Genomic DNA, 19,254 nt, shown 5'->3' on the forward strand with positions numbered 1-19,254 from the left:
AACAATCTCAACTGGGTAGAAAAGCAGGTAGCAGAATCAGTTCTTCAACACATTTAACTTCTACCACCAAGTTTGTTAACATGTTAGAATGTAATATTTATGTACAAACAGTACATATAGGATTCAGAGGTTGTGTGAGCATCATTCCCTGTGTACATTTTATTTAACTAGGCAAGTCAGTTAAGAACAAATTCTTATTTACAAATGACGGCCTACCCCGGCCAAACGCGGACGACGCTGGGTCAATTGTGCGACGCCCCCTTATGGGACTCTCAATCACGGCCGGTTGTGATACAGCCTGGAATCGGACCAGGGTCTGTAGGGACACCTCTAGCACTGAGATGCAGTGGCCACTCGGGAGCCCCCCACGTTGACAGAGAGATATGGTATGTGTTTCTTTCTATGACATAGGGAGCCAAAGTAGTCTAGAATGTGGGGAAATATTCCCATTGACACATACTACAGTAGTTGCTGTTCATTATAGTACAGAGATGCCACAGTTTATCTACCACAGATTTACAAAGAGGACACAAGATATAACTTGTCACATTTTTTTTTTCATTTTTTAAGCAAACCTAAGCTACTACAGTACAACAGTGATGCTAAATATAAACGTATTTCACAATTATAAACTGGGTGGTTCGAGCCCTGAATGCTGATTGGCTGACAGCCGTGGTATACTACAGGTATAACAAAACATGTATTTGAACTGCTCTAATTACATTGATAACCAGTTTATAAAGGCACCTCAAGGGGGTTGTGGTATATGGGCAATATATCACAGCTAAGGGCTCCGCATCGCATCATGCATAAGAACAGCCCTTAGCCGTGGTATATTGGCCATATACCACAACCCCTCGGGCCATATTGCTTAAATATACTCATGCAGAAACGTATATTTAAGTCTATGAGGGGTGGGGGTTATTGGGCATTACTAACAGCCAACCAGAGGGTTAAGGGGGAGTTCAACACATAGTGTGGCTAAAACTTGAACCAAACCACAGCAAAGAAATTATATGACCATAAAGGAGTCAGAGAATAAGACTCTCCCTCCCAACAATTTCCTTAAACATTTAATTTCTCACCATTTAAAAAAAAGAAGCAATTCTTAAGTATTTGATGTTACAAACATGAATACATTTCCAATGACTTTTCATATTCGAACATCCTTTTCAAGTTGCATTTTTCCTGCATCCAACAAGGTGACCACAGTTGATCTGGGTCATGGGTAGTTGATGTACTGTTTTCAGTTGATCTGGGTCATGGGTAGTTGATGTACTGTTTTCAGTTGATCTGGGTGATGGGTAGTTGGAAGTCACTAATGAACGGCAGAACATGGTCATGATTACCTTGGTGCGAGGAAGAAGGTGTCAATAATAACTTCATGGTTAGGATTAAGCAGAGTTTTACCATTGTTTATGCAAAAGGAGGGAGGGGGGGGGGGGGTTATGTGGGTGTGTAACTAAATGTAAATAATGAATGTGTGGTTATATACAAATAAGGTGTCAGGAAGAGTGTTGCTGTATGCCTGGCGGGCAACGTTCCATGTCACCGTGTGTGTTCACACTGTACAGACGCTCAACAGCAGCAGACCTGCTCACTGTATACATGGGGCTGCAGGATAACCACCTCCTTCTGCAGTGTGCTGGACCGTGTGCTCCTGGAGGGCTCCCAGGTTCACAAAACGCTCCCCGCACCACACGCACTTAAACTGGGCTTCCCGCGAGTGCACCGCCTGGTGCTTCACCAGGTGTTCCCGCTGTTTGAAGCTCTTGTCGCAGCTGGAGCACTTGTACGGCTTCTCCCCGGTGTGAACGCGGCGGTGACGTTGCAGCTCCGAGGAATACTTGAAGCGTTTCTCGCAGTCGGGACACTTCAGGGGCTTCTCCCGGGACGGGTCGCAGCGGTGCGTCACGAACTCAGACGGCGACAGGAAGCGTCGGTTGCACAGGGAGCACTTCAGCGGCTTCTCCTGACAGCTGGAGTTCTGGTGGCGCTGGAGCGTCGACTTCTTCTTGTAGCCTTTGCCACACACGTCACACTTGTAGGGCTTCTCCACCGCCGGCGTGGCCGCGGTCACGGAGCCAGACGCCGACCCTGAGCCGGTGCATTTGTGCCGGAGCAGTTCACCGGATTGGCTGAAGCCTTTCTGGCAGGAAGCACACTTGAACAGGCTCTCCATGCCATGGACGTGCTGGTGGTACAGCAGGTGGGAGGGCTGCAGGAAACCCTTGTCACATAGGTTACACTTAAAAGGCCGGTCGGCTGGGTTCTTGTGAGTGCGGCGGTGACGAACGAGGGCGTACTGCTGCTTGAAGCTCATCTGGCACTCCTCGCACTGGAACGGACGTTCCTCGGAGTGCGTGCGTTCGTGCTGCCGCAGATCCGAAGGCCGCTTGAAGCCCTTCCCACACGAGCCGCAGCGGAACGGCCTGTCCAAGGTCACTGTGGGCTGGCACTGGTGGTGCAGGAGCTCCGACGACTCCTTGAAGTGCATCTCGCACAAATTGCACTTAAACAGGTGCTCGCCGGAGTGTGCGTACATGTGGCGCACGAGGTGTGAGCGGTGCTTGAAGCATTTTTCACAGACAGCACACTTGTAGGGCCGCTCTGAGCTGTGGGTGCGCTGGTGGTGGGCCAGGTGAGAGGACTGGCTGAAGCTCTTGTCACAGGTGTCACACTTGTAGGGCTTTTCTCCCGTGTGCACCCGCTCGTGTCGCGACAGCTCAGACAGATGCCGAAAGCCCTTGTGGCACACTGAGCACTTGTAGGGCCTGTCTGGTCCCGAAGCCTCAAACGCCGTAGGGGCTGAGGCTCCGCACGCTGCCCCGCCACTGGAGGCCTCGCCGGTGGACGGGTTGGCAGCGGAGGAGGTGGGGGTGTTGTTGCCAGAGCCCGGGCGGTAGGTCTTCTCACAGATGGAACACTTCATGGGGTTGTTGCCGTTGTTGTGGGCGTTGTGGTGCTGTGCCAGCGAGGTGAGCAAAGAGAAACCCATCTTACACACGCCACACACAAACGGCTTCTGCTCCACCTGTACACACTGATGCTCCAGCAGATCAGTGGCCTGGCAGAAGATCTTCATACACTGGGTACACTGGAACGACCGATCCCCGGTCCCCATACACTGGTGCTCATGTGGATTAGCTAGGTGGGATATGTCATGGCCGCAGGCTCCGCACTTGTGCCCTCCCTCGCCCCCTACCTGTAGGGAAGGCTGCTGGGCGGGTACGGCATGCTGCTGGCCGTGCTGGGGCTGCTGCTGGAGGGAGGCCACATCCGGCTGGAGGACGATCCCGTACACGGCACAGCCCAGGGCGCTGTCGGAGCCCGGGGGGAGGTTGTGCACCACGGTGGGTGGGGGGGCCACTGCGTGCTGCTGCTGCCACGCCTCAGTCATCCTGCTGCTTCGCACGTATTGATGCAGTTTTGACTGTGTGAGGGGAGGCCCAGGAGTATGGAGGCAGGTTTTGGTCGGGCTGGTGATGTCCAACAGGGGTGTTTTCTACCAGCTCTTAACAACGTCTGTTATCAATAGGTGATACACCTCTGGTCGTCCACTAGTAAAAGGGCAGAAACCCTACAGAGGGAAAGACAGAGGGGGTATATGAACATGATGCAAATGTAGCCGATACATATTTTATCCAATGGATCCATGTATGTTTTTTTAATTTAACCTTGTATTTACCTAGGAAAGTCAGTTAAGAACAAATTCTTATTGACAATGACGTCCTACACCGGCCAATCCCGTACGACGCTGGGCCAATTGGTCGCAGCCCTATGGGACTCTGAATCACGGCCGGTTGTGATACAGCCTGGAATCGAACCAGGGTGTCTGTAGTGACGCCTCTAGCGCTGAGATGCAGTGCCTCAGATCACTGCGCCACTCGGGAGCCTATGTGCATTGTTTTTAACTGCAACGCAATGGTATTACCAAATCTATGGTATTAATACTCTCAAAACAACTGGCATTCTACTGTGTTTTAGGATTTTATACATTTCGAGATGGACATAGGCTACAGCTTTTAAAACCAGATAATGTGATTCAACCCCCTAAAAAATGTGATCATTACACTGGTAGTTACAGGTGTCTATACAAAACGTCACCAGAGATTTTAACTACTGATATTGGCGATACCATCTTCGTCCTCGATTAGTAGTAAATGTTTGTGTCCAGTTGCAAGGGGCCCGTTTAAATTTAGATAATGCTCCGTTATTAAAATAAATCGTTTTTCTACATGAAGTAATCCAACAATGTGTACGCCGCCATGTTGTCTATTTCAAGTCTTCTCTCATTGATCGAGACAGGTGTTTGTCATCATGACATGCGACACCACCTGTCTCAATCAACGAGAGAAGATTTTAAAAAGACAACATGGCGTGTGTACACATTGTTGGATTAATTCATGGAGCCAAAAAAAAGTATTTATTTTAACAATGGAGCATTTTCTAGATTCAAACGGACATGGTCCTTCCTGTTACCACGAATCGACGTCGACAGTCACCCAAGTCATAGACTGTTCCCTCTGCTACCGCATGGCAAGGGGTACCGGAGCACCAAGTCCAGCTCCAAAAGGCTCCTTAACAGCTTCTACCCCCAAGCCATAAGACTGCTGAACAATTAATCAAATGGCCACCCTGACTATTTACATAGTTTATTTACATTGTTTTAATACAGCTGCTACTCACTCTTTATTATCTATGCATAGTCACCTCACCCCTACCTACATGTACACTGCTGCTACTCACTCTTTATTATCTATGCATAGTCACTTTACCCCTAGCTACATGTACAAATTACCTCGACTAACCGGTACCCTGCACATTGACTCAGTACCAGTACCCCCTGCATATAGCCACGTTATTGTCACGTAATCTTAGTGTTGCTTTTTATTCGTTTTTTAAATTTTATTTAGAAAATATTTTCTTAATTCTATTTCTTTAACTGCATTGTCGAGTGCTTAAGTGCTTATAAGTTGTATAATAACCTGTTGTATTCGGCGCATGTGACAAATACAATGTGACAAATACAATTTCATTTGATAGTATCGCCAGGTTAGTTGATAAATCTGACTGTTTTGTATACCCACACCTGTAACTACCAGTATAATGGTATTTTTTGTTGTTGAGTTAAATCACATTATCTGGTGTTACCATATGTAACTACATAAAGGCGAGATGAGAGGAGATTGCGGCAGATTGTGTGTTGGTGGTTTGTTTTGAGTTATTTTTACATATGTACAACATCATCCTTCTTCGAATAGCAACAACATCACTACAACAGTTACCTGTATAGCTAACTAGAGATGCTGAGACAAGGTCCAGTCACTATAAAATGACACTGAGCTACATTTTCTCCTATTTAAAAGTACAGTACATAATGCAGCTATACAAGTGACCTATTAAAATGATGCCAAATTATAACTGGGTGCAAGATGATAAACTAACGTTAGCTAGCTAGATAATAATTGGTACGCAGCCACATATTTATTAGATACATAGCATTAGCTAGCGCCAAGCAAGTTACGTGGGTTAGCAATGGCTAGTCGGTTTGCAAAAGCAGATTGCTAATCTCAAAAGATTTCCTCGAAATTATCATTGCATTACCTAGCTAATATCTAGGCCTATAACGTCGCCGGCAACGAGCAACACAGCTGTTGTTAGCTAACGTTACTGCCTGCCTGAGAAAATACTAACCAGATGGCTAGCTACCTAGCTAGCTATTTCAGAATAAAAAATGGAAACGTCGAGGCCCCATCGATGGTCTCCGATTCTTCTAGCCCCCGACGCTAGGCCGCCCTACGCGAGTTATACACTCCCTTTTACAAAAAGCGGCGTAATACATGTTCATGCAATCATAAATACAACATAACAAATAAGTAAACACGGTTGACAGCTTACATTTCGGTATGGCTCTCAGTCATTGAGTCAGCCTCTTCCTCTGGAGCCAGGACAGGAGTCGACCTTCGATAAATATTTGGCTACGGCTAGCGGAGGACCGTGGCGAGATGAGAGCGGAACGCCATCCACTAATAATGTACACCGGAAATCTCCACAGCCTGCATAGCTGCATCACTCTCCAGGGTGTAGATTAAAATGTTAAAGCTAGATTTTCCCCGTTCTGTATCATGATGCAAGGTTGTCCTTAGTTTTCAGTCATCCAACCGTTCTACTTCAATTTGGTATAACTTTGGTGTATAATTTTAACCCTCCTGCTGTGTTCCGGTCGAATTGGACGGATTTACAAGTTTCCTCTCTGAAAAATGTAGTTAATTAAATCTGATTGTCATAAGGTTCCACGACTTTGTCCACACAGGGCATCTGAACATACAAAATACATTTTGATGATTTTCATTACATTTTGAGTGTTTTATTTAACTTTTGTACACCTGTGGTGTTCCCGGTCAAAAATGACGGGTCATTAGAAAATGAATGGGTGAGACTACAATTAGTGTGTAAAATTGAGTTCAGGCACATGCCCATTCATCAGATGGACACACTTCCTCTCCCAGACCCCCACATGCATGTTTGTTTGAACACACACACACACACACACACACACACACACACACACACACACACACACACACACACACACACACACACACCTCACTCCCCTTCTTGGCTTCCATGGCAACCCCTACGGGAACCTTTCCCCCACGGGAACCATACCTGTTGGCATTCTCACAAACAATCGCAACATTATTTCAATAATATATAGAAGCTTTTCTCGCAGCTCTGGTATATAAAGCTTTTTTGAGGCCTTGCTCACAATTCATTCTGTGGCAGCACAATGACCAAAACAATATATTGTATGTGAGGCTCAAGATCATATCTTTGATCATGACACTGGTGATGAGTAGAGAGTCCTTGTTAAACTTTGACACAAAGTAGTCTGTGATAAATAGCACAATATGTTTCATCTGAGTATTTGTTATAGTCAAAATAATCCATACATTATGCTTTTTTTTTTAACTCAAAAACAAGTTGGATGAGCTCAGGTCAATGAGGCCTACAGGCCATAAATAGCAAATAGAAGTTCAAAACTTATGTTCACGAGAACTTAAGTTGATAAAAGGTTCTAACCCAACATTAGGTGATAATATATCTATTATTATGGATTTATAATCGGCTATAATGGGGCGGTCATTTTGGACCCGGAACACAGAATGAATTAACATGAAACGAACACAACAAGAGGGTTAATGCATTGTAAAGCCAAATTCTATATTCGTTACTAATTGAAGCACTATGAACATTGGATACACACTAGGCTACTGTAGCTGTAATCAGAATATGTACAGATTGATGAACATTTAATTTTCCTGGATGAATGGGGGTGGAGTTTAGTTTAATGTGACTGATTGAGTTTTAATGTTCTCTGATCTGAGTCATCAAAGCCACAATTAATATATGACTTCAAGTAATCTTGTAAAAGATTATAAAGGATGCAACACAAATAAAATAAAGGTTACGTATATAGTATGTCAGGTACAGTACAGTTACACACTGCACACGTTTACATAGTACTTACAATCAGTTGTGTGTATTTACAAGGAAATTGACATGCAGGCAACACTGAGAAAAATGTAAATGTCCCCTCACTGGCTTTAGAGACTTGGGCGTGCGCAGTACGTAGGGACGGCAAACGTTCAGCCTAATGCACAGACACTATGGAGGCTTGTGTCTAGAGCGCCTGGTTACATTGTATGAGCATTTTTAAACTCTTAATGGTTAAATTAGTGAGACATAGATGTCGTTGTTTCAATAGTTTGAGTGGGCAACATAGACTATCATCTTAAAATGACATGTTGAATTATTTATCAATATTAAATGATTGTATATTGCGCTAATGTCCCTGATGTGGCCAGTTTGTGTTACTACCTTACACAAGCTCGTTTTTTCTCAAATGTATATATATATATATATATATATATATATATATATATTTATTTATTTATTGCAGATAAACCAGTATACATACAAGAAGTATACAAACAGACAATGATAACATATGCTAGGGGGTACAACAAATTACAGATTATACAAAGACCTTATTAAAAGGAACACACATATTGAAGGTTTTAACAGATTTCTTATTAGAAGAATATTCAATTTTTTATTTATTTTTTATTTATTTCACCTTTATTTAACCAGGTAGGCTAGTTGAGAACAAGTTCTCATTTACAACTGCGACTTGGCCAAGATAAAGCAAAGCAGTGCGACAAAAACAACAACACAGAGTTACACATGGAATAAACAAACATACAGTCAAATCTAATGTATTTATATAGCCCTTCTTACATCAGCTGATATCTCAAAGTGCTGTACAGAAACCCAGCCTAAAACCCCAAACAGCAAGCAATGCAGGTGTAGAAGCACGGTGGCTAGGAAAAACTCCCTAGAAAGGCAGGAACGTAGGAAGAAACCTAGAGAGGAACCTGGCTATGAGGGGTGGCCAGTCCTCTTCTGGCTGTGCCGGGTGGAGATTATAACAGAACACGGCCAAGATGTTCAAATGTTCATAAATGACCAGCAGGGTCAAATAATAATAATCACAGTAGTTGTCGAGGGTGCAGCAGGTCAGCACCTCAGGAGTAAATGTCAGTTGGCTTTTCATAGCCGATCATTGAGAGTATCTCTACCGCTCCTGCTGTCTCTAGAGAGTTGAAAACAGCAGGTCTGGGATAGGTAGCACGTCCGGTGAACAGGTCAGGGTTCCATAGCCGCAGGCAGAACAGTCAATAATACAGTACAAAAAGTCTATATACAGTGTGTGCAAATGAGGTAAGATAAGGGAGGTAAGGCAATAAATAGGCCATGGCGGCGAAGTAATTACAATATACCAATTAAACACTGGAGTGATAGATGTGCAGAAGATGAATGTGCAAGTAGAGATACTGGGGTGCAAAGGAGCAAGATAAATAAATAAATAAATAAATACAGTATGGGGATGAGGTAGTTGGATGGGCTATTTACAGATGGGCTATGTACAGGTGCAGTGATCTGTGAGCTTCCCTGACAGCTGGTGCTTAAAGCTAATGAGGGAGATATGAGTCTCCAGCGTCAGTGATTTTTGCAGTTCGTTCCAGTCATTGGCAGCAGATAACTGTAAGGAAAAGCGGCCAAAGGAGGAATTGGCTTTGGGGGTGACCAGTGAGATATACCTACTGGAGCGCGTGCTACGGGTGGGTGCTGCTATGTTGACAAGTGAGTTGAGATAAGGCGGGGCTTTACCTAGCAAAGACTTGTAGATGACCTGGAGCCAGTGGGTTTGGCGACGAGTATGAAGCGAGGGCGTACAGGTCACAGTGGTGGGTAGTATATGGGGCTTTGGTGACAAAATGGATGGCACTGTGATAGACTGCATCCAATTTGTTGAGTAGAGTTTTGGAGGCTAATTTGAAAATGACATCGCTGAAGTCGAGGATCGGTAGGATGGTCAGTTTTACGAGGGTATGTTTGGCAGCATGAGTGAAGGATGCTTTGTTGCGAAATAGGAAGACGATTCTAGATTTAATTTTGGATTGGAGATGCTTGATGTGAGTCTGGAGGGAGAGTTTACAGTCTAACCAGACACCTAGGTATTTGTAGTTGTCCACATATTCTAAGTCAGAGCCGTCCAGAGTAGTGATGCTGGACGGGCGAGCAGGTGCGGGCAGCGATCGGTTGAAGAGCATTTAGTTTTACTTGCATTTAAGAGCAGTTGGAGGCCACGGAAGGAGAGTTGTATGGCATTGAAGCTAGTCTGGAGGTTAGTTAACACAGTGTCCAAAGAAGGGCCAGAAGTATACAGAATGGTGTCGTCTGCGTAGAGGTGGATCAGAGAATCACCAGCAGCAAGAGCGACATCATTGATGTATACAGAGAAGAGAGTCGGCCCGAGAATTGAACCTTGTGGCACCCCCATAGAGACTGCCAGAGGTCCGGACAACAGGTCCTCCGATTTGACACACTGAACTCTATCAGAGAAGTAGTTGGTGAACCAGGCGAGGCAGTCATTTGAGAAACCAAGGCTGTTGAGTCTGCCGATAAGAATGTGGTGATTGACAGAGTCGAAAGCCTTGGCCAGGTCGATGAATACGGCTGCACAGTAATGTCTCTTATCGATGGCGGTAATGATATCATTTAGGACCTTGAGCGTGGCTGAGGTGCACCCATGACCAGCTCTGAAACCAGATTGCATAGCAGAGAAGGTACGGTGGGATTCGAAATGGTCGGTAATCTGTTTGTTAACTTGGCTTTCGAAGACCTTAGAAAGGCAGGGTAGAATAGATATAGGTCTGTAGCAGTTTGGATCTAGAGTGTCTCCCCCTTTGAAGAGGGGGATGATCGCAGCAGCTTTCCAATCTTTGGGAATCTCAGACGATACGAAAGAGAGGTTGAACAGGCTAGTAATAGGGGTTGGAACAATTTCGGCAGATAACTTTAGAAAGAGAGGGTCCAGATTTTCTAGCCCGGCTGATTTGTAGGGGTCCAGATTTTGCAACTCTTTCAGAACATCAGCTATCTGGATTTGGGTGAAGGAGAAATGGGGGGAGGCTTGGGCGAGTTGCTGTGGGGGTTGCAGGGCAGTTGACCGGGGTAGGGGTAGCCAGATGGAAAGCATGGCCAACCGTAGAAAAATGCTTATTGAAATTCTCAATTATAGTGGATTTATCGGTGGTGACAGTGTTTCCTAGCCTCAGTGCAGTGGGCAGCTGGGAGGTGGTGACAGTGTTTCCTAGCCTCAGAGCTGTGGGCAGCTGGGAGGTGGTGACAGTGTTTCCTAGCCTCAGAGCAGTGGACAGCTGGGAGGTGGTGACAGTGTTTCCTAGCCTCAGAGCAGTGGGCAGCTGGGAGGTGGTGACAGTGTTTCCTAGCCTCAGAGCAGTGGGCAGCTGGGAGGTGGTGACAGTGTTTCCTAGCCTCAGAGCAGTGGGCAGCTGGGAGGTGGTGACAGTGTTTCCTAGCCTCAGAGCAGTGGGCAGCTGGGAGGTGGTGACAGTGTTTCCTAGCCTCAGAGCAGTGGACAGCTGGGAGGTGGTGACAGTGTTTCCTAGCCTCAGAGCAGTGGGCAGCTGGGAGGTGGTGACAGTGTTTCCTAGCCTCAGAGCAGTGGGCAGCTGGGAGGTGGTGACAGTGTTTCCTAGCCTCAGAGCAGTGGGCAGCTGGGAGGTGGTGACAGTGTTTCCTAGCCTCAGAGCAGTGGGCAGCTGGGAGGTGGTGACAGTGTTTCCTAGCCTCAGTGCAGTGGGCAGCTGGGAGGTGGTGACAGTGTTTCCTAGCCTCAGTGCAGTGGGCAGCTGGGAGGTGGTGACAGTGTTTCCTAGCCTCAGTGCAGTGGGCAGCTGGGAGGTGGTGACAGTGTTTCCTAGCCTCAGTGCAGTGGGCAGCTGGGAGGTGGTGACAGTGTTTCCTAGCCTCAGAGCAGTGGGCAGCTGGGAGGAGGTGACAGTGTTTCCTAGCCTCAGAGCAGTGGGCAGCTGGGAGGTGGTGACAGTGTTTCCTAGCCTCAGAGCAGTGGGCAGCTGGGAGGAGGTGCTCTTATTCTCCATGGACTTTACAGTGTCCCAGAACATTGTGTTCTTAATGTACTGCTCCATTTCCTTCTAGAAAACACGGAAGAGTGGTTTTTTATTCGTGAATTTACATTTATGAATATGACATTTTTCCAGTAGCACAATTCGATTTATGAGGTAAAATTGTTTTTCTTTATCATCATGGTTAAGGAAACAGAGCAGCACATTCTCCAATAAAAAAACAAAAGTCATCAAGATTATAATAATTATAAAACTATGAATATCTTTCCATTATGTTTTTACATGTAGACGATGCCAAAATAAATGCAAAACTGTTTCTGGATGCTCAACACAAAAAGTACAGTTAATGTCAATGTCTTTTTTGAGTTTCTTCAGGTAATGATTCACAGGGGTAATACTTATGGATCATTCTGAAAGAGACCTCTTTGAACCTAGTTAACAAGCAGGTATTTGTGTGGTAATAACCATAATTTTCCCCAACAGATATTAGTGACAAATGTATTCCAGTAAATTGTGACATAAGGAATGGATACAATATCCCTTTGAAATAAAGCACATATAGATCTGTTGTTCTGAAGGAAAGCTTGTATTTTCACCCCATAACATTTTGTGTAATTACACATCCTTTTTGCCTCAGACTGGCGAAGGGAAAGGGGGATACCTAGCCAGTTGTACAACTGAATGCATTCAACTGAAATGCCTCTTCCGCATTTAACCATTAATCGAGATCCACGTCTTCGGCGCCCTTCGAACAGTGGGTTAACTTCCTTGTTCAGGGGCAGAACGACAGATTTTTACCTTGTTAGCTCGGGAATTCGATCCAGCGACCTTTCGGTTACTGGCCCAACGCTCTAACCACTATGTTAGTATGAACGTTTATATTCATCACGATGACATACAATAGATTACTTAAAACAGTACTGTTCATTTTGGGATGCGCGGAACTTAATGAAATGGCACGGAAAATTCGGGGCAGTCCTGCTTTAAAAGTCGCTGACATTCAAACTATCACTTAACTCGCACCCCATCGTTGTCACTGTTGATATCTTATGCTGTTTAAATGAACTAACAGAACAAGTGGTCTGTTCCCTTTCCCATAATGGCAGCCTCCCGAAGTTGCAACTCAACATCCGAAATGCTAAAATATAGATTGAAGCCTTCTATAAATTCTCATCCAACCAACCATGTATAGGTTTTTCCAAGTTTCCATTTGGCCTCTGAATGGTGTTAGTTTAAACAGCGATACACCCCCAAACGTTTACCCCCTGTTCTATTGATTTCAGGGTGATATCGTGTTAAAGGAATTTATTTCCTATATGTTCATTAACCAATTCAATTAAAAAACTCTGTCCGTTTCTAAGAATTTGTAAGATACTTATTTACATAAAATGGACAGAGACCTGTCTCAAAATTAATCAGTATCGTTTATTTTCGGAGAGCTCTCCCCAAAATATCATGTTCATTAGTTTATATACCTCATATTTCGTCATAAATGTCTCTCCTCCTCTCAGATACAATGGCAGTATAGTTCACAAGCCTTCCCTCATTGTCTGCCACCTGTTAGACAATCTACTACAAGCCCAAGGTCTCTCCCCTCCCTGGGTAGAGACAGAATGTCCTGTAAGGAACACAGCATCCCAGCCGGTCTGACGATAGCTCCATTTGTTTCTAACAAGGAACAGAAAGTCCTTGTTCTAATTCTGGACTAAAACTACACACATTGTATTCAGTATTATGATTATAATAACATTCATACATCCATACAGTAACATAGTAGTATTCTGTTTAGTTATAGTTCTAAGTTAAATGTATACAATTTTGTCATTATTCATAAAAATCACATAACATATCGATAAAGTTATTAACAGTTATTTTTAATGCGTTTTGATTTCAACGTGATATCTGTGATTGACAAATAAGTGCGTGTTGCGGTTCTCTTTCCGTTTTAGCGACCCAAAATGTAGCGATCTGTCTTCTGCAGGTTGTTCTCTAACCATGGAAGAAAGATATCCAGTTTCCATGTGTTTTTTAGTTGTTAGTTTCAACAGCGCGTAGCCTACATCCTGAATTCTCCCCTAATCGATATCAGTGAGTTATTGCCACGGTTTTTGGTGCGTGTGCAGTAGTTTATAAGGTGCTCGTAAAAAAAATATACAAGTAATATGATTACTATTGTTACACATGTATGTGTACATAGTACATAGTACATTGTATGTTTAGGTTTTCAATATATCACGAACTGTTTGTGCATATTCGTTATTGTTTTGGACAGTTAAAACTGTTTTGACATTGGGCTATTTATCGAAATGTCCAACCAGCGTCTTATTAACAGCAAGAAGAGACTATCAACTGTCCATTGAACTATCAACTTTCATTTCCAATGGTATTGTACTTAATCAGATAAAAAAAACTGCTGAATGACGCCAAAAAACATGCTGCGTTAGAATTGCTTTAAATAATCTACCAGAAATCACGGGTTTGCTCTGCCACGGGGTTGCTCTGCCACGGGGTTGCTCTGCCAGTAGGATCCGCAGCAGCCTCTAATATGTGGGCGGAACAGCCGGCAACATTGTAGTAAAGTAGCTTCCACTCCCATTCCAGTCCACGCGGCATCACCATACCAACAGTAACTAATACCACGTTTAGCTAACTAACTACGGTACAGGACTACTTAGCTAGCAAAACTTTATGTAGGTTTTCACCTCGCAATATTCATGAATGGTTGAATAGAAGTTTGAAGAAATATTCCTCAACATGTCAAATTTGAAGAAACGTCACTCCAAGTCCTCGGGGGAATCAGGCGTCCACGAAGAAGTGTTTTCTCTGGTTGAAGGCAGTGCGCTCTCAAACCCAACTGAAAGAAAGACGAGTAAATTTGGCAGCATCTCCGGGGAGAACACAGTTGAACTGAAAAGAACTATAACTCTACTGAATGGTGTTGCTATCATCGTGGGTAGCATCATCGGCTCGGGGATATTCGTGACACCCATCGGGGTAGTGAAGGAAGCTGGTTCTGTCGGACTGTCGTTGATCATTTGGGCAGTGTGTGGGTTGTTCTCGACAGTGGGGGCCCTGTGCTATGCAGAATTAGGGACCACCATCACCAAATCTGGAGGAGATTATGCCTACATTCTTGAGGTCTATGGGTCTCTTCCTGCATTCCTAAAACTCTGGATAGAACTACTGATCATCCGCCCTTCTTCTCAGTACATCGTTTCTTATGTATTTGCCACTTATTTACTCAAACCCGTCTTCCCGTTCTCTCCGGTACCAGAAAATGTCGCTAAATTGATCGCCTGCCAGTGTATATGTAAGTCAGTTTGCTTTATGAGATACACATTTTATCTCTACACTTTGAATGAACCTATTGTAGCGACCCGCACAGACAGCTGTGTGTTATGTGTTAGGCTAGTCCTCTGTCTGGCCAATTGTTCCTTTATGATCTAGTCAGGTCATTACACTATGTTGAACCAGTATTTCCTGTCTGGTTGCATCAGCTATTTATGAAATCCCATGCTTCGTAAACGACAGGTGTAAGTCGACTAATAGTGAAACACTATCAAATCCCATGCTTCGTAAACGACAGGTGTAAGTAGACTAACAGTGAAACACGTACTTACGGGGCTCTTACCAACAATGCTGAGAGAAAGTAGAGAAATAATAGAAAAGTAAAGCATGTAATAATAAATACACAATGAGTAACGATAACTCTGCTTTATACACGGGATACCACGATGTGCAGGGGTAAGAGGTAATTGAGGTACAGTTGAAGTCGGAAGTTTACATACACCTTAGCCAAATGCATTTAAACTAAGTTTTTCACAATTCCTGACATTTAATCCTAGTAAAAATCCTCTGTTTTAGGTCAGTTAGGATCACCACTTTATTTTAAGAATGTGGAATGTCAGAATAATAGTAGAGAGAGTGATTTATTTCAGCTTTTATTTCTTTCATCATATTCCCAGTGGGTCAGAAGTTTACATACACTCAATTAGGTCAGGGCTTTGTGATGGCCACTCCAATACCTTGACTTTGTTGTCCTTAAGCCATTTTGCCACAACTTTGGAAGTATGCATTGTCCATTTGGAAGACCCATTTGCGACCACGCTTTGACTTCCTGACTGATGTCTTGAGATGTTGCTTCAATATATCTACATAATTTTCCTGCCTCATGATGCAATCTATTTTGTGAAATGCACCAGTCCCACCTGCAGCAAAGCACCCCCGCAACATGATGCTGCCACACCCGTGCCTCACGGTTGGGATGGTGTTCTTTTGGTTGCAAGCCTCCCCCTTTTTCCTACAAACATAACAATGGTCATTATGGCCAAACAGTTCTATTTTTGTTTCATCAGACCAGAGGACATTTCTCCAAAAAGTACGATCTTTGTCCCCATGTGCAGTTGCAAACCGTAGTCTTGCTTTTTTATGGCGGTTTTAGAGCAGTGGCTTCTTCCTTGCTGAGCGGCCTTTCAGGTTATGTCGACTCGTTTTACTGTGGATATAGATACTTTTGTACCTGTTTCCTCCAGCATCTTCACATTGTCCTTTGCTGTTGTTCTGGGATTGATTTGCACTTTTCGCACCAAAGTAAGTTAATCTCTAGGAGACAGAACGTGTCTCCTTCCTGAGTGGTATGACGGCTGCGTGGTCCCATGGTGTTTATACTTGCGTACTCTTGTTTGTACAGATGAACGTGGTACCTTCAGGCGTTTGGAAATTGCTCCCAAGGATGAACTAGACTTGTGGAGGTCTACCATTTTTTTCTGGGGTCTTGGCTGATTTCTTTTGATTTTCCCATGATGTCAAACAAAAAGGCACTGAGTTTGAAGGTAGGCCTTGAAATACATCCACAGGTACACCTCCAATTGACTCAAATGATGTCAATTAGCCTATCAGAAGCTTCTAAAACCATGACATCATTTTCTGGAATTTTCCAAGCTGTTTTAAGGCACAGTCAACTTAGTGTATGTAAACTTCTGACCCACGGGAGTTGTGATACAGTGAATTATAAGTGAAATAATCTGTCTGTAAACTATTGTTGGAAAAATGACTTGTGTTATGCACAAAGTAGATGTCCTAACCGACTTGACAAAACTATAGTTTGTTAACAAGAAATGTGTGGAGTAGTTGAAAAATGAGTTTTAATGACTCCAACCTAAGTGTATGTAAACTTCCAACTTCAACTGTATCTACAATTCAAAATGTATAATACCACCATACAACAATATTACAATGTCCGTGTGTATAGAGTGTGTCTGTATGTAACAGTTTAACTTTAGTCCGTCCCCTCGCGCGAACCAGGGACCCTCTGCACACATCAACAACAGTCAGCCACGAAGCATCGTTACCCATCGCTCCACAAAGGCCTTGCAGAGCAAGGGGAACCACTACTTCAAGGTCTCAGAGCAAGTGACGTCACCGATTGAAAGGCTATTAGCGCGCACCACCGCTAACTAGCTAGCCATTTCACATCCGTTACATGTACTCGTGTATGTGTCTCTTCACAGTCCCCGCTGTTCCATAAGGTGTATTTTTTCCTGTTTAAAAAAAAAATCTGATTCTACTGCTTGCATCAGTTACCTGATGTGGAATAGAGTTCCATGTAGTCATGGCTCTATGTAGTACTGTGCTCCTCACGTTACAAACGGATGCCCTTAGGACAGCAATTATTCTAGCCAGGTGGAATGAACCAGCTGTCCTGTCTGTTTGCCGTGTTCACCATTCTGTTTTACTGTGAAATGAAATAGAATGATGAACGCAGCGATCAGGCTGGTTCCAATAGGCTAGCAATTCTCCCCTAACCTGCGGAATAAACCTCTGTCTGTCTGTCTGTCTGTCTGTCTGTCTGTCTGTCTGTCTGTCTGTCTGTCTGTCTGTCTGTCTGTCTGTCTGTCTGTGTCTGTCTGTTCCAGTGCTCTTGACAGCAGTAAACTGCTGGAGTGTGAAGGCTGCCACATGGGTTCAAGATGTCTTCACTGCAGCCAAGCTCCTCGCTCTGGTGCTCATCATCCTCCTCGGCTTTGTGCAGATTGGCAGAGGTGAGAAGTAGACACACAGACAGACTGACGTGCTCGATACACACACAGAGAAGTGTTGAAGAAGAGTTTTTGTTTGCGATCTGTCAGTGATATCTTCTTCCTCTGTCAGTCCACTCACAAACGTTCATCTCTTTTCAGGAGGGACGGAGCGTCTTTGGCCAGAGAACGCATTCGAAGGGACAAGGACGGACGTTGGCAGCTTCGGGTTGGCCCTGTACAGTGGCCTGTTTGCCTACGGAGGCTGGTAAGTAGGGAGGAGGAGGCTGGTTGTTTGGGAGGAGAGAACAGAACTAGTGTTTGGGATTAACCTGTGTGTCCGGCTCCCAGACCCAGATTAAACCTAGTCCTGGACTACAGAACACTTTACCTGCTTCTTAGTTTGGTCCAGTGTCTATGTATTCATTAGCATTTTAAACCATTCAAATATCTGTCTAGTTTGAATAAATAACAAACATTTCAAAGTAAGCTAGGTGGATGAAGAGGTCACCTGTACACATGATGAATACAGCACTGTTCATAATGGTATAGGCCTACTGTCTGTCTGGCATCTCTACTACAGTGGTTCATAATGGTATAGGCATACTGTCTGGCTGGCATCTCTACTACAGTGGTTCATAATGGTATAGGCCTACTGTCTATCTGGCATCTCTACTACAGTGGTTCATAATGGTATAGGCCTACTGTCTGTCTGGCATCTCTACTACAGTGGTTCATAATGGTATAGGCATACTGTCTGTCTGGCATCTCTACTACAGTGGTTCATAATGGTATAGGCATACTGTCTGTCTGGCATCTCTACTACAGTGGTTCATAATGGTATAGGCCTACTGTCTATCTGGCATCTCTACTACAGTGGTTCATAATGGTATAGGCCTACTGTCTGTCTGGCATCTCTACTACAGTGGTTCATAATGGTATAGGCCTACTGTCTGTCTGGCATCTCTACTACAGTGGTTCATAATGGTATAGGCATACTGTCTGTCTGGCATCTCTACTACAGTGGTTCATAATGGTATAGGCCTACTGTCTGTCTGGCATCTCTACTACAGTGGTTCATAATGGTATAGGCATACTGTCTGTCTGGCATCTCTACTACAGTGGTTCATAATGGTATAGGCCTACTGTCTGTCTGGCATCTCTACTACAGTGGTTCATAATGGTATAGGCATACTGTCTGTCTGGCATCTCTACTACAGTGGTTCATAATGCTATAGGCCTACTGTCTGTCTGGCATCTCTAGTACAGTTAAGTGAAACAATTAATTTTATTTTGTGTTTTTTCACAGGAATAATTTAAATTTAGTCACAGAAGAGATGATTGAGCCGCACAAGTAAGTCACCTGTAGTGCACTATGTATATATATATATATTTAAGGTTATGTACAAAATGAGTAACAAACTAAATAGCACAGTTGGTTAGTCAGGCCATAAAACGGCAGCCATCGCCTCTATACGGTAGACTAGGGTGCCATTTTAGATTTTCTCCTCCCCAGCACCTGTTACCATGGTGACAGGGAAGGAGGATGTTTACATTTGACCTTTCCTTGACCCTTGTTTCTTGTGTGTGTGTAGGAACCTGCCGCGTGCCATCATGCTCTCCCTGCCCATGGTGACGGTGGTGTATGTCCTTACTAACCTGGCCTACTTCACCACCATCAGCCCTGAGGAGATGGTGGCTTCAGAGGCCGTGGC

The 19,254-nt window shown here is 44.2% G+C and overlaps 2 protein-coding genes across 3 annotated transcripts in view; one reads left to right on the forward strand and one right to left on the reverse strand.

The window, feature by feature from the left end:
• Positions 1-264: 264 nt before the first annotated feature.
• Positions 265-6,051, reverse strand: LOC120042806 (zinc finger protein 319-like). 2 transcript variants are annotated; one of them, XM_038987614.1, is made up of 2 exons: positions 5,902-6,051; positions 265-3,580 (listed from the first exon to the last, which is right to left on the reverse strand). In XM_038987614.1, exon 2 carries the CDS (start codon positions 3,398-3,400, stop codon positions 1,598-1,600), a length of 1,803 nt encoding a protein of 600 aa, XP_038843542.1. In that variant the 5' UTR covers positions 3,401-3,580; positions 5,902-6,051; the 3' UTR covers positions 265-1,597. The 2 variants fall into 2 exon arrangements, with proteins under 2 accessions (XP_038843542.1, XP_038843543.1); XM_038987615.1 differs by lacking the exon at positions 5,902-6,051 and adding an exon at positions 5,698-5,862.
• Positions 6,052-14,276: 8,225 nt separating this feature from the next.
• LOC120042802 (large neutral amino acids transporter small subunit 1-like) overlaps positions 14,277-19,254 on the forward strand; it is a 19,659-nt gene continuing 14,681 nt past the window's right edge. The window contains exons 1-5 of the mRNA XM_038987609.1: positions 14,277-14,832; positions 17,438-17,563; positions 17,702-17,807; positions 18,849-18,893; positions 19,135-19,254. The exon at positions 19,135-19,254 is cut by the window's right edge and continues 4 nt beyond it. Coding sequence (XP_038843537.1) covers positions 14,277-14,832; positions 17,438-17,563; positions 17,702-17,807; positions 18,849-18,893; positions 19,135-19,254 — 953 coding nt within the window. The remainder of the gene's footprint in view (positions 14,833-17,437; positions 17,564-17,701; positions 17,808-18,848; positions 18,894-19,134) is intronic.

This window comes from Salvelinus namaycush, unplaced genomic scaffold, assembly GCF_016432855.1.
Source record: "Salvelinus namaycush isolate Seneca unplaced genomic scaffold, SaNama_1.0 Scaffold784, whole genome shotgun sequence".
Classification (NCBI taxonomy): domain Eukaryota; kingdom Metazoa; phylum Chordata; class Actinopteri; order Salmoniformes; family Salmonidae; genus Salvelinus; species Salvelinus namaycush.